Source organism: Epinephelus moara, chromosome 18 (genome assembly GCF_006386435.1).
Source record: "Epinephelus moara isolate mb chromosome 18, YSFRI_EMoa_1.0, whole genome shotgun sequence".
Classification (NCBI taxonomy): domain Eukaryota; kingdom Metazoa; phylum Chordata; class Actinopteri; order Perciformes; family Serranidae; genus Epinephelus; species Epinephelus moara.
The window spans coordinates 20,589,224-20,602,431 of NC_065523.1; the positions used below are offsets into that span (position 1 = coordinate 20,589,224).

At 42.6% G+C, this 13,208-nt stretch overlaps 1 protein-coding gene across 6 annotated transcripts in view; it reads left to right on the plus strand.

Annotated features, from left to right (window-relative positions):
* Window positions 1-185: 185 nt before the first annotated feature.
* The window catches only part of dnm2a (dynamin 2a), a 46,181-nt gene continuing 33,158 nt past the window's right edge, over window positions 186-13,208 (plus strand). For all 6 annotated transcript variants that reach the window (XM_050068832.1, XM_050068830.1, XM_050068828.1 and 3 more), the window contains exons 1-4: window positions 186-650; window positions 8,259-8,332; window positions 8,569-8,718; window positions 11,634-11,837. In XM_050068832.1, coding sequence (XP_049924789.1) covers window positions 490-650; window positions 8,259-8,332; window positions 8,569-8,718; window positions 11,634-11,837 — 589 coding nt within the window. In that variant the 5' untranslated portion in view covers window positions 186-489. The remainder of the gene's footprint in view (window positions 651-8,258; window positions 8,333-8,568; window positions 8,719-11,633; window positions 11,838-13,208) is intronic.

A 13,208-nucleotide genomic window follows, 5' to 3' on the forward strand; every position in this document is an offset into this window, starting at 1 on the left:
GATATTCGCGTTGACCAATCCGAAACGAGCAATTTGTTCGGAACTTGGAGCACGCCCTTTCGATATCCAATCAGAATGTTAGCTTGATTGAGAGGCAGCAGAATGAGCCAATAGAATGCGTGGTTTCGCAGAGAAGAGGCGGGTCTTGATTCGCCGGTTTCGATCGGATGTCGTCTCCTCTGACCGGATGGTGTTCGTGTAGAGGAAGTTTTGTTTTGCGAGTTTTCCGTCCGTGTCGACTGACTGGCTGCTAAGTTAATGCTCTCAAAAGAACACGAAATGATATTAGTGTGAATTGCATTACCGGCAACCGCTCGACTGTTCACGGAGAGAATAAAAGCCCGAGCTGTTTGAAGTGGCGCGGCGCTACACTTCAGAGTAATCCGAGAGCACCTTCCTGCTAAGCTAACATTACCTAGCTAGTTAGCGCGGCTAGCGGTAGGCTCTGGTTTGCGTTGTGTTGAAGGGGCTCTCCGAGCTAACGAAGCCATGGGGAACCGGGGTATGGAGGACCTGATTCCCCTGATCAACAAGCTTCAAGACGCGTTCAGCTCCATTGGCCAGAGTTGTAATTTAGACCTTCCTCAGATCGCTGTGGTCGGTGGACAGAGTGCTGGAAAAAGCTCAGTCTTGGAGAATTTTGTTGGCAGGTAAGTGATTGTGGCTCATTAAATAAGCATTATCAATCACCTCATAGTTTAAATAAGGTATTGCGTGGACTAATATTCCCAAACTGCATTTTTAATATTGTCTAGCAGGTACGAGACGCTTGAAAATGCCCTTTGGTAAAAGGCTAAGCTAACGTTAGCTTATCTGCTAGCACGTAACGTCAAAATTAAGTTACGTATTTGTCGTAACTGAACTGCCCTGAAAGTGGCTGCAGGTTCAACAGCTTGGCGTACGTAAGTAATTTACGTGGCACACCAGTTTTTATGAAGTTTTTCGTACCAAGAGCTCAAGTGCAGGCTTTCCTTGTTGAACATGACAGCCATAAAATGCTGATAGGTACAAAATTAAGATTGCTCCAGTGGGCTCTCAGGTTGCTCCTCTAATTATTGCCATTACTTTGCACAGTATTTATGCTCTCTAAAAGTGTCAGCTAATGTCTTTTGTGCTTGGTTCCCTCTTTACATGCTGAAATTTTAAACATGACAAACTAAATCCTTATAAAAATGACAGCAACTAATGTTTGTGTCTGTTAAGTGCACACTGTGGCACTTCATTTTCATTTAAGCACAGTGCAGATGATGTTTTGCCATCCGTCTATTTGGCCTTAGTTTTGAATGGGAACTCTTTACCACAGTGAAGTCTTACACAATTTGTATGTACCATTAATTGTGATTTGGTCTGTAGCTCAGTTTGTTGTTAGATTAGTATGTTTATTCTCTCAGATGTGGGAAGGTCAGTATGTCGAAGCAGTCGAGGCACCTCCTTTCCCTCAGGGATGTGGATTGTTGCAGCTGATTTTATATCCAGTGTATATTACGTCAAGCATAGCTTTTGACCTCAGTGCACTCAGTCTTTTGTCAAAATTCTGTGGAACAGCACAAGTTCACATCTGTAGCAGACACAACTTCCGTTACCGTGTTCCTCTTTTGTCACTGTTTTTGACAAAACCTTAGCAGTTAAGGAAATACGCTTGACGTGTCTCAATTTTCTGTGGTATGAAGGTTAGGCTAAAGTGTTCCTCAACAGGACGGTCCTGTTGTCCTCTCCCACATCAGCAGCGAGTGAGATCACCCTGCAGATAAAGAAACAAAACAGGCTCGCTCTAAAGCAGCTTGTTTAGCAGGTTTCCACCCCATTGAGAGACGCTCAGAGTGTGCACGCGTGTAACCCAATCCATCCAGGGAGAGCACAATCACACACATACACACAGGCCAGCCGGCAGAGAAGAGGAAGTGCATTGGCTGTTAAGATGGCATGCAGACAGGCCTTTGGTTATAAACACACTGGTTAGAGCATGTTGTAACTGCTCTCGGGCAAGAACACACACACAGATTAGACTACCCCTCAGTGCACATTAATTCAGATGAGTGGGACTTTGCACTGTGAGAGCACTTGACACATATCAGCTGCAATTAACATGAAACATTTCGTGGTGACCTCAATTTTACTGCCTGTGTGTGTGCAGGCTCTCCACTTTCTGCCTGTTGACAGGACTGACATACACCCATGTGCAAGTTACACAAGCACTTTGCAGATATGCTATGGCATGCACACTCATAGGCTACATGCTCATCCTGTTATGAGTGCTGCACTTAAGTGATTACCATCTCTTCATCCAGACAGTAAAAAATACAGCAGCTGCTATGTATGCCTGTTGCTGCCATGCAGGTGAGTTTGAGGGCAGACACAAGGTGGAACAGTACAAGTTAAACTCATAGCTACAAGGTCGAGTCTTACTTCAACCTGGAAGCACTTGGGAGGTGCTGTATATCGCTATAGCAACAGGCGCGCTAATGTAGAGGTGACTCATTGTTGATCTAAGGGCTTGTTTGAGCTCAGGAACAGCCAATACCTAATCCCAACACCATGCTCAGTCATCTGTTGCACAGAACTACCAGTGTTTGGTGTTGTGGGATAATTGATTTGCAAATTCTCTGTGGTGATACCAGACATGAGCATTGAGCTGTTGTTACTGTCACTAAATATTGCTCCATGGTTTCCCCAGTGGCTCAGGTCTTTTTCTTCGGCGAGGTGCATGTTATGTGTGAAAGGCTGGCGTCATCCCTGTGTCCCCAGACATGAAAATAATCCCTCTTTCCCTTTCTGCAGCACCAACGATCATAAAAACAGAGTCACTTAGTGCTGGTTAGAGGAGACACATTTCAGGTCACAGAGTGTATGATTCAGACGCAGGGCATAAATGCTCCTCCTCTTCTGTCTCTCGCCTAAACTCCATGCTGATGTCATGATCTAATGGAGCAGGGGAAATTGGAGCTAGAATGAATTTGCTGTGTAGTGACCGTCTCTCAGTTGTGTCGTGGTTCTGATGTTCAGTCCAGGCAGGTCAGGTGGGATTGGGATTGCTCGTAGCGCTTTGTGATCCATCTTGTTGATGTGATTTGGGCCTCTGTTCCCTCCAAGTTTGTTAGTGGAGACCAAAACACATTGGGTGGCCGGTCTGCATACTGCATACTTTTCTGGGCAGAGGCTAATCAAATCACACTGGCTCAACAGCCTCATGTGTTTGTGAATGTTTCTGTCCTGTGTTTTGGGTGTGTTGTTACCTTGTTTAGGTTGCTTTAAGGCATACTAATGAGGGACCTTGCCTTTTGCTGGCACATTGAACGTACTCTTGATACATTATGTACAATAAGATCAGTTATACATTTACATTAAAGTAACAAGCATTTTGTCGTAGCATTTGTGACCTAACACACCATTCTCGTAACAGATGAAGATAAAAGTATGAACAATAATAAAGGCTGCATTCCATTCAGGTATGTCATTGCAATGGACCTGATGAGTGTGCTGCTTTAGTGGCACGATTTTCTGGCAAAACTAAATGGACAGGTTGTGTTTATACACAGTAAACTTATTTATTAAATTTATTTATGCTAAATTACATTTAACTTTTCAGTGTTACTTTACTTGCCTATCTACAGTTTATTGCATGTGTTATTGGATCATATTAACTCTCAGTTTGGAGATAATCATCAGGACACAGCTCCTTTTCTGGCATCATTGTCCCAGTGGGGAGTGAAGACATCATATCTAGCACAGCAAGCTGGCCTGGGCGGAGGTTGTTATCAGATCTTTGGGAGGAGACTGCTTAACAACCAGGAGTTTTTTAGGTGCTGGAACAGTTGTCCAAAGTTTAAAGGAGTACTTCACCCACAAAATTACCATTTGTGTACCGTTTAGTCGTGCTGTTACCTTGAATTTATGAAGGAAGCTTTCGTTTTTCTTGCAGGCCTCCACAGAAAATGGCAAACACAGTGATTTAGTAATTGACAGGGAACATTTGTTTACAAACTCCAACACAACATGCTTTTTCGCTCAAAAATTACATTTAAATATATATTTTATAAATGTATTTAAAACTGAACTGAAAGTGAAACTTATCTGTGCTCTTTTTAAAGCCATATTAAGGTCCCTTAGCGAAAATGCATGTTTTTGGGAAGCACTGAACATGCATCTGGATCAGTGAGACTTGGATTATACTGCACAAGCTGTGTGAAACTTTGTAAATGGATGCTTTAATATAGTTTTGCAGTTGTTAAAGGTGGTCCCCATTTGAGCAGTAAATCAGTATGTTCGCAGTTTTCTGTGGAGGCTCCAATGGTCATTTTGTAGTAGTATTTCTTAAAACCTTTTATCAGGCCTTTATTAAAACTGTTTGCCCTCCAAAAGAATTAAACGTGGCAGCTTTGCTCTAATTCTGTGCCACTGTTACCAAAATATGACCGTTAGCATCATTAAAACGTGTTTGATGAGTGTTATCGTTAGATGCAGCAGTCTTACTCTGGATATATGAAGGAATTTGAGCCGAAATGTCCACAGTGTAGATGCTTATGGACATCTCTGTGAGAGAAGAAGTAAAGACAGCCAAGTGGCAGAGAGCAGAGGGATTTTCCACTAAGCAGTTGGATTTTGGTAGTGCTTGGAAGGGCTTTGTGACGCTTCTTGGTACCCACGGTGACAGACTGTGGTGCGGGAACGCGGGTAGCCATAATTATACGTTTGTCGCCGCACCAGAGACCCATGGGATATGTCCCACCAAACCACAAACACGTTCTTGTGTACTGCGCCGTCCCGTGAGAGCGTAGTATGACCTCAGAGTTTCACACACCGGTTTTCATGTTTGAAAACCAGCCCTGCCTCTTTAGACTCACGGAAAAGGAGGATCAGCTGTGGGTTATTGCTGCTCATAGTTGTTCTGCCAGTTTGTAAGAGGCAGAGGCTGTCGGGGCAGGGGGAGGGGGAGTTGGCCGATCCCAATCCCTCCCTGCCCTACTCTCTCTTTTGCTTTCTCTCATGGCAGAGGGAGGGAGGCTCACAGACTGATGCTCTTTGCTTGGCCATTCATAATGCATGAAATGATACACAATCTGCTTGGCCTCGTCTATCATTTAGAGCACATCAATAATGGAGCCCTTGCCTCTTGCTTCTGTTCAATATGCCACTGCTGTTTATCCAATTCTGTCTGTGAAGAGTGACCAGTGCAGTTCTGCGCTTAAGTTGCGTCTTCTCAGAAAAGCATTTTTGAACAAATGATGTCTTTGTGTTTTCTTGACTTTACTGAAGCTTTGTTTTATTGCTGTGAATCATTGACCAGTGGCCACTTGTTGAGCCAAAGAGACAGTGTTTGACTGCTTAAAAACACAGTGAGAGTCACCTTTAACTGAGAGATGCATCAGCACATTAACACATTCTTGCCGTGACCTCTCAGCAGCATCTTACCGCCATTCTCCGCGTCCAGTCTGTTTAGTATATACTTCCCCTCAGCTTATAGTAGCTTTGTTTTTTGTCTCCCTCCCTCCCTTGCTCCCATTCCTCATCCAGGGCTTTCTATACTGTCCACCGTGGTAACAAATGCCTGCGTGCTCCACATTATGTGCATGACACAGCACTGGTGCTGAACCACAGACCTTTGGATTTTTGCTGATGTAAGGAACATCCAGAATGTTCCCCGCTGTTTCACCGCAGGACTACAGTTCCTCTCTCTTCTCCTGTCCTGTGCCTGACACATTGCTTACAGTCTGAAGTCAGCAGGCAGGCTGAGCACCGCCATCGTCCCCTCAGGCGTATAGGTCTGGCAGTAGGGAGGAAAAGGAGAATGTGGGTTAGTGACATGCTCAGCTTTTCGATGATTGTTCCAGGGCTGGGGCTGGTGATTACCACCAGATGTAGTGTGTTTGCAGAGCAGGAGAGGGGCCTTCAGAGATGGGAGGGGAGTGCAGAAGACTGGGTGGAGGAGCCTCATCTGAGGGCTGACTAAGCAACTTTAATCATGTAGTTAGAAATTCTTCAGGTACCCTGTCACTTTAAGAGGAACAAACGAGCCAACTGTGAGAACGTTAACAGTGTTTTCCTACAAGTTGGTGTCTCCACAATCTACTGTGTTTAACCAAAAGCATTTGCCCTTGTTTGTTTACCGTCACTTCATGCTTCGAGCAATGCATTACCTTGTGTAATTAAGCAGCATGATGCAAATTTGTAGTTTGAGAATGTAGACATAGCAAGACAATGTCAAGTCCCAGACCGAGGCTGGTGTGTTGAAGGCGTTATCATGGGCAATATATCTGATATTGACACAGCCTGGGCTCACATAAAAGCTTACAGTGGCCAGCTGAAAACACGGGCCCTGCCTGTCCTTTAAATAGGCAATAAACTGAGCAGCAGGGAACAAGTGCATCAATCAAGACACAGCACATTACAGAATCTCAACTACAAAGGGAACATCCACCCTAAAACAGAATTTATATTTAGCCCTCACAATTACTTTGGTCATGACAACAGCTGTGTCGTGGAAATGTGTGATTACAGGAAGGGTTAGAGGACAGAAAGATACAGCTAGTTACACGTCTGTAGGCCTGTCACAATAATAACGTTGTCGACACATGGAAATGACCTCGGCCATTTTTGCTGAATGCGATGTTGCCTGTTGTGTTTACATGTTTGTTTACCTAAGAATGTCACCAGCATTTCAGCCACCATGATGCCACAATAAACGTCGGGGTTTCCCCAGCCATTGTAAGACTTAGGTGTAGCGCTTCTTCCTCTTCTTTTTTTCTCCAGCCCGGCCCGTTGGCATGGGTTCGAACAAAAATAAAATAGTACTTTAAAGACAACACAGTGTAGCTTACCTGCACAGTCCTGATAGTTATTAGCTTTAACAAGTCAAAAAGTCCGTCGTTTGTAGTTTTACCCTCAAACAACTTTATCCTCCACTCCGTAAGTCCAGCAGCCCCTGGAGCCGAATGCAGCACACAGCAGAACCATGATGGTAACTGCAGTGTTTGTAGAGCTTAGCTAAGCTTGTTAATTAGTTGCACAATGCATCTCTTCTTTTTGTTTTTGTGGGCCAAAGTTTGTATTATGCCTCACTAAGTAATTCAAGGCTACTCTTATGAAGTAAATGTGGTTGAACAAATGTTTTATTAATATTTTTGAAACTTTAAATAATTTTTAATGGATGTTTAACATTGAAACCGGCGTACAGTTGCAACCCTACTTGCATTATTAAACCATTATATTATAATTATATCAGTGTTATAAAATAGTCTCAAAATGACAGTCATATCGTTTACAGCAATTATTTCTGGGACAATATATCTGCCAACAAAAGTAGTTATCATGAGAGGCTCACACATCCGCTCAGTGTCCTCCTGTTCTCTGTGGTCACCTGTACTGTGTTTTAATTCAGCTGAATTTGCAATGTAGTTGTTCTCATAACAACATTTTTCTGTTTCATAATGAGTATGAAATAGTTAGCTAATCATTTATAAACGTTACATGTTAATCAGCAGTCATCCTGAAGCTGCTGCGCCACACTGACAAAGTCCTTATTTTATGATCTCCGACATGGTTTGACAAAAATTAACATAAGTCCAACTTTATGTGAACACATTTTACCATCTTAATGTGGTCATACTCTGAGTCTGTGGTCCGTTCGGTTTTGTTTGAGATAATACATCAAAAGTGTCATTTGAATGACAAAATATGTATTTGTATTCCAGTGAGGTCACCATGGTCGCCGTCATAGTGCCGTAGGACTTGTTCCGTTATTCACTGACTGTAGAGCAGCTCTATAATTTGTCCTGAGATGACATCATTACAGTCTGTTCGGTTCAGCATAAGGAGAGACTTGTTCAAATTCATTAATTAAAAGTGAACTGATGTGTAGATTATCGGCGATACAACATCTGTGAGTTCTATTTTAAGGTGGATTTTCCCCATAACAGTGAGGGGGGGTGTGAATGAATTGATCTCTTAAGCTCTAATGATGAGAGAAAATTACTTTGTCACATTTGATTTGTTGTGAGACAAGTTGGAGGCGTGAAATTCTCCCGTGCCCATCAATTTACCAGAGGCCACGCTGCGAGGAAATGGACATTGAGTGTAATGAATAATTGAACGCTCTTTCTGTCCCTTTCCCTCTCTCCCTTGCGCTGTCTCTCTTTGTCCTAAACCACCCCTATTTTAACCAATATGCCCCCCTACTGTTTTGATTTCCCAGCTTTTTATTCTCTCTACTCCCCACAATTCTGGTTTTTATGTTTCCTTTTCTGTCTGCCTCTCTCCCCCAGGGACTTTCTTCCTCGCGGATCAGGCATTGTTACCCGTAGACCTCTCATTTTGCAGCTGGTCAACAATAAAGCAGGTGAGTGTACCAGTCCAGTGCACAGTCACATCCCCGTCTCCTTTCATCGCTGCCCTGCATATGGCCTCCCCGTCACAGTGCCTCAAGCTAAGCACACTGTCTGCTATTTGATGCCTTCATCTCTTTAATTCAATATTCTCTGTTTCTCTCTCTCTTCCTTACTTTGTCTATCTCTCTGTCCCTTTCTCTCCCCTTCCCCCTGCCCTTACGTGTGTCACTTTGCCACCCGTCTATAGAATATGCTGAATTCCTGCACTGCAAAGGGAAGAAGTTTGTGGACTTTGAGGAGGTGCGGGCCGAAATTGAGTCGGAGACCGACAGGATAACAGGCTCCAACAAAGGCATCTCTCCCATCCCAATTAACCTGAGGGTCTACTCCCCACACGGTAATGGACACAAGCCTTATTGTGAAACACACACACTGTCAACACTTGTTCCTCTTTGTGTTATGTAAAGTACATTACAGTACAGCTATCCTCTTCAAGTTCCCCTTAAAACTCAACTCTGTTCATCAAAATAACATTTAGAAGTTTTTTCTATTAAAAACATCCCTTCGTGCCATAAAAAGACTCAGATGAAACTCTACTCCTTAGTGTCATTAAGTATGCGCGGCTCTATAAATATGCAAATTAGCCCCGGCCGCTCGCCTGCAGCTTGAGTGTACCTGCTCACTTCAACTCTGCTGATCAGACACACAAACCTCTGCTTGTAAACAGTAACAGATAACAGGAGCCTTGGACTTGACTACGTTATCAGACAGCGAATAATGTGTTGGCAATATTAGATAAACCTTGTTCTCGACCAGCTCTGATAAGTTGAAGTGAAAGTGAAACATAACTTGCAGCTGCACCTTGCTCCTCCACTGATGGCCCTCATTTCGCCATAGAGTTATACTTATGATACGGAAAGCCCCGCCCTGCAGGTTGAGAGGAATGGTTCTTCACATATGTGATGTTTGAATGTCTGAACCTGTGTATTGAGCCTGTCACTGGTACACTGTAGTTCCAAGGCGGAAATGCTCAGCCATGACGTTGACTTCTGATTTTGCTCATGTTATGAGGGGTTCACACCAATCCTTAAAAAGCCTTAACAGACACTGAACTCATTAATCTAAGAATAAAGCCTTAATTGGCATTTAAATGTCTTAAATTAGTTTTTTCAAGAGTCTTAAAAATGCTAAGATAATTGAAGGAGAAAATTACAAATCACTTTTTTCTGATGTTACATCATAAAATCTCAAAAAAATTGGTAGTATCCATTTTGATAATATCTGTGAATGAATGTTTGACCAGATCAAGATAGAGGAACCATCAACACTCATACATATATACCACATCCATTTAAATGACAAATAAAATAAGCTTTTTTCAAGGTAAACCAAATAAATACTTTAATGATAATATAACATGTTCACTGTAGGGCTGCTCGATTATGGAAAAAATCATAATCGTGATTATTTTGGTCAAAATTGAAATCACGATTATGCAAACGATTATGCGGCGCACGTGATGACTTATTTACGCAACGGTATGTAATCTCCGTCTCTGCATGGTCGCGCATTTACAATTCTCTGCTCTCTGTATCGTGCACAGCGGAGTTCGGCCCCAACACGCACATGCACACACACACAGACCAACCTCTTCCTCTGTCTGTCTTCCGCACACTGTTTTTGAAATCTTCCGCGATCACCTGCCCCTCGCATTATCTGTAGTTCACCTACTTGACTGGCTAGTGGAGTGAATAGAGGAGAGGAGGGGAGGGGGCGGTATTGCGCATGCGCGGCTTCCGTAGAAGACAAAATAACATCTCCAGGCGTCCGTGACCAAAAATCGTTTGCCCTTGATTTCATTAATTTTGAAATCGTTTGACCTCAAAACCACAATCGTGATCACCAGACGATTAATTGCACAGCCTTAGTTCACTGTGTTCCACTCTAAAGCACTTGTGGTAGATCATTAAACGTTTTAACTTGACCAAAAAAGACATGTTATGTGTTACAGTTCACATTTGGGCACAATTTTCCCTAAACCTTGACGTCAGTTGGTGTTATTTTGCTTTAGTGGCATCAAAAAAGTGTTACTTCTAACTCGCCTTAAGCTGTAAGAGCCCTGATTGTCTTGTAGCATATCAGAAAAAACATATGGACATGGTAACAAGGTTAAAAACTTGAGTTTTACTAAAGGGGGGTCTTAAATATCTCTGGTTGTATGAGATTATAATAATGGGAATAATGATGGGATTGTATGAAATCAATATGTTGAAGTATCTTCATCTGTCAGGTGTTTAATTGGCCTTATAAGCCAAAACAACAGACATTTACATCTGGTTATTCCATAATCATAAATGATTTCTCAATTCTGCAAAATGATGTATATCACAAGATATGCTATATCATATTACATATACTATGATAAAAGCTTTATCCGTATTGCTCACTCCTAATGCAAACAGAGCTTTTTTTCTCCCTGTGCTGTTTACAAAATGTGTTTTCCAGAGAGACTTGTAAGATATCAGAATAATACTAGATAGCTATGGTTTGGACCACTGTGGTTTTGGTAAAACATCAAAATAAAAAGTGGCTTTTGTGATGTTTTTTTACTCCACCACTGAACGTCTGTCAGAAACATCTATTCATCTCCTTATGGGAGCCGTCGCTGGGATTTCGCTGTCAAGTTTGACATTTTCATGTTTATTTCTTTCAGTAAATGTTACACTTGTAAGCAGTAAAACCTCCGAGGGCGTTTCTGTTTTTATGGAGTAAAGTAAACAAATTAGACTTAGTTTTATGACAGCAGAGGTCTGCCTACTCAAGTGTCTCGCACACAAGATGAAAGCTTCCTCTGACACCGCAGACACCCATTAGCATGTTAGATTGAGGCTGATGGTGTAGATGTCTGTTGATGTTTTGCTTTATTTAAGGGAGGAAAATGAAGTTGACACATGGACAAGAAACACAGGACTGTATTTATCTTACCTTGTAAACGAGCATATCAACAGCACTATGAATCGGCTGTGTGTTTCCTCAGCGCCGTGATTTCACTTTTCATTGAGAATGCTTGTGATTAATCAAACCTTTGCTACCTGGGTTTCCAGTCAAATCAAGCATCGAGTCAGTGAAGTGTCAAATTAAACAAGAGAAACAAAAAATTATGGTTATGGAAACATTACTTGAGTGCTGATGATTTATTGTTCCGTTATTTGTTGAGTTGTTTTGTGATACAGTCTGCACTCAGGAAGCCTGATTATTTACTTCAACTCAGCTGATGAAGCATTTTTTATGATTTGTGTCTGTGTGACTCAGTGCTGAACCTGACCCTGATCGACCTACCGGGAATGACTAAGGTTGCCGTCGGAGATCAGCCCGTAGACATCGAGCACCAGATCAGGGACATGTTGTTGCAGTTCATCACCAAGGAGAGCTGTCTGATCCTGGCCGTCACCCCTGCCAACACTGACCTGGCCAACTCGGACGCTCTGAAGATCGCCAAGGAGGTGGACCCACAGGGTAAGCATGTAGCCGTGTAGTAATTCAAAAGTCAAAGAGTAGACCTATGAAACAGAGATGCACCAATCAGCTGGTTACTGTAAACAGGTGATTTCCAGTTACCTCAGATGAAGCAGATCCTGTGTCGATCAAAACACACATGGTTTGAAAGCTGCTGTGTAAAGGGAACTAGCAGACTGAGGTAAAACACCCAAATCTGTATCACAGAATTGATAAGTCGCTCAAAAGTATAGCATAGCAAAGCTAATGCTAACCTGTACGTGTAAGTGAATGGAAGATGTTAAACCCCATAGCTTCTTTGTCCACGAAGGTATAACTCAATAAGAACACAAATATAGGTGGTCTGCACTAGTCTGCTAGTTAGCTGATTAGTCGGAGTAACTAGTGGACTATAGGGATAGTCAATAATAAGCTCAAAAGTGGATGAATGTAAAATGCCAATGCAATTAGCGCCATATTCTGGGAGGTACAGTTAAATAAAAACACAGAGTTTGGTGGTATAACCAAGTTTGTTAGTTAGTTTAGTTAGCTTTCTTACTAAGTAGATACCATTTGATGGATTTGACAGTTTATAATGTGGCAGCAGAATGTTTTAATGCTAGTGACTGAAAGGAAAATAAAATGGTATTGTGACTGTAGCTGAAAGGAAGCTGTCAATCAAGCACGATCTGATCTTCCCCCTCCAGTCTTGAGAAATGGTTTGAGCAGCCAAAATGAGCTGTTTTTAACTCTAACATTTAGGGGTGCACGATAATTATCGGGCCGATAACAGGCAGTGTTTCCCATTAATTAACGAAACTATGGCGGCCCGCCATAGTTTAATTTGACCCGCCATAGTTTCTAAATAAAAGATTTAGGCTGCCGAAAGTATTGACTTCTCATGATATAAATAATATCTCGAACGCCGTAGCATTTTGTGCCGATGTGCTCAGGCTGTCAGATCCAGCGCTCGACAGTGCGAGCGTTTCACTCGACTAAAAAAATACGTGTGCGCGAACCGTAAAAAATATTTAGGGGCACATGTGCGCATAAAAAAAAATCAGCCAAAGCAGCCTATATTTTTGTCAATAAAAATATATGATAATCTAACCGCAAATGTTGGAGGAACTCTAGCCGCCTTCCCTCTTCCCTGTGTGACACGGTTATGAGCGGTTTTCCAAGCCACTGTCGGCACAATGAATATAAGTCCCGCTGTCGGCAGCGTGGAAATAAGTCAAAGGGCTCTAGTTTCCCGGCGCAGCGCAGGGTGGCGAACCCTGCGCAGAGCTAGTTTCGAGCAGCACAACCCGAGGCGCGCTCAGTTTGGTAGTTTGGCAGACCGAGGTGCGCTGAGATGGGTGTGGCGGCGCAGCAGGGGGAGGTGTCGACAGA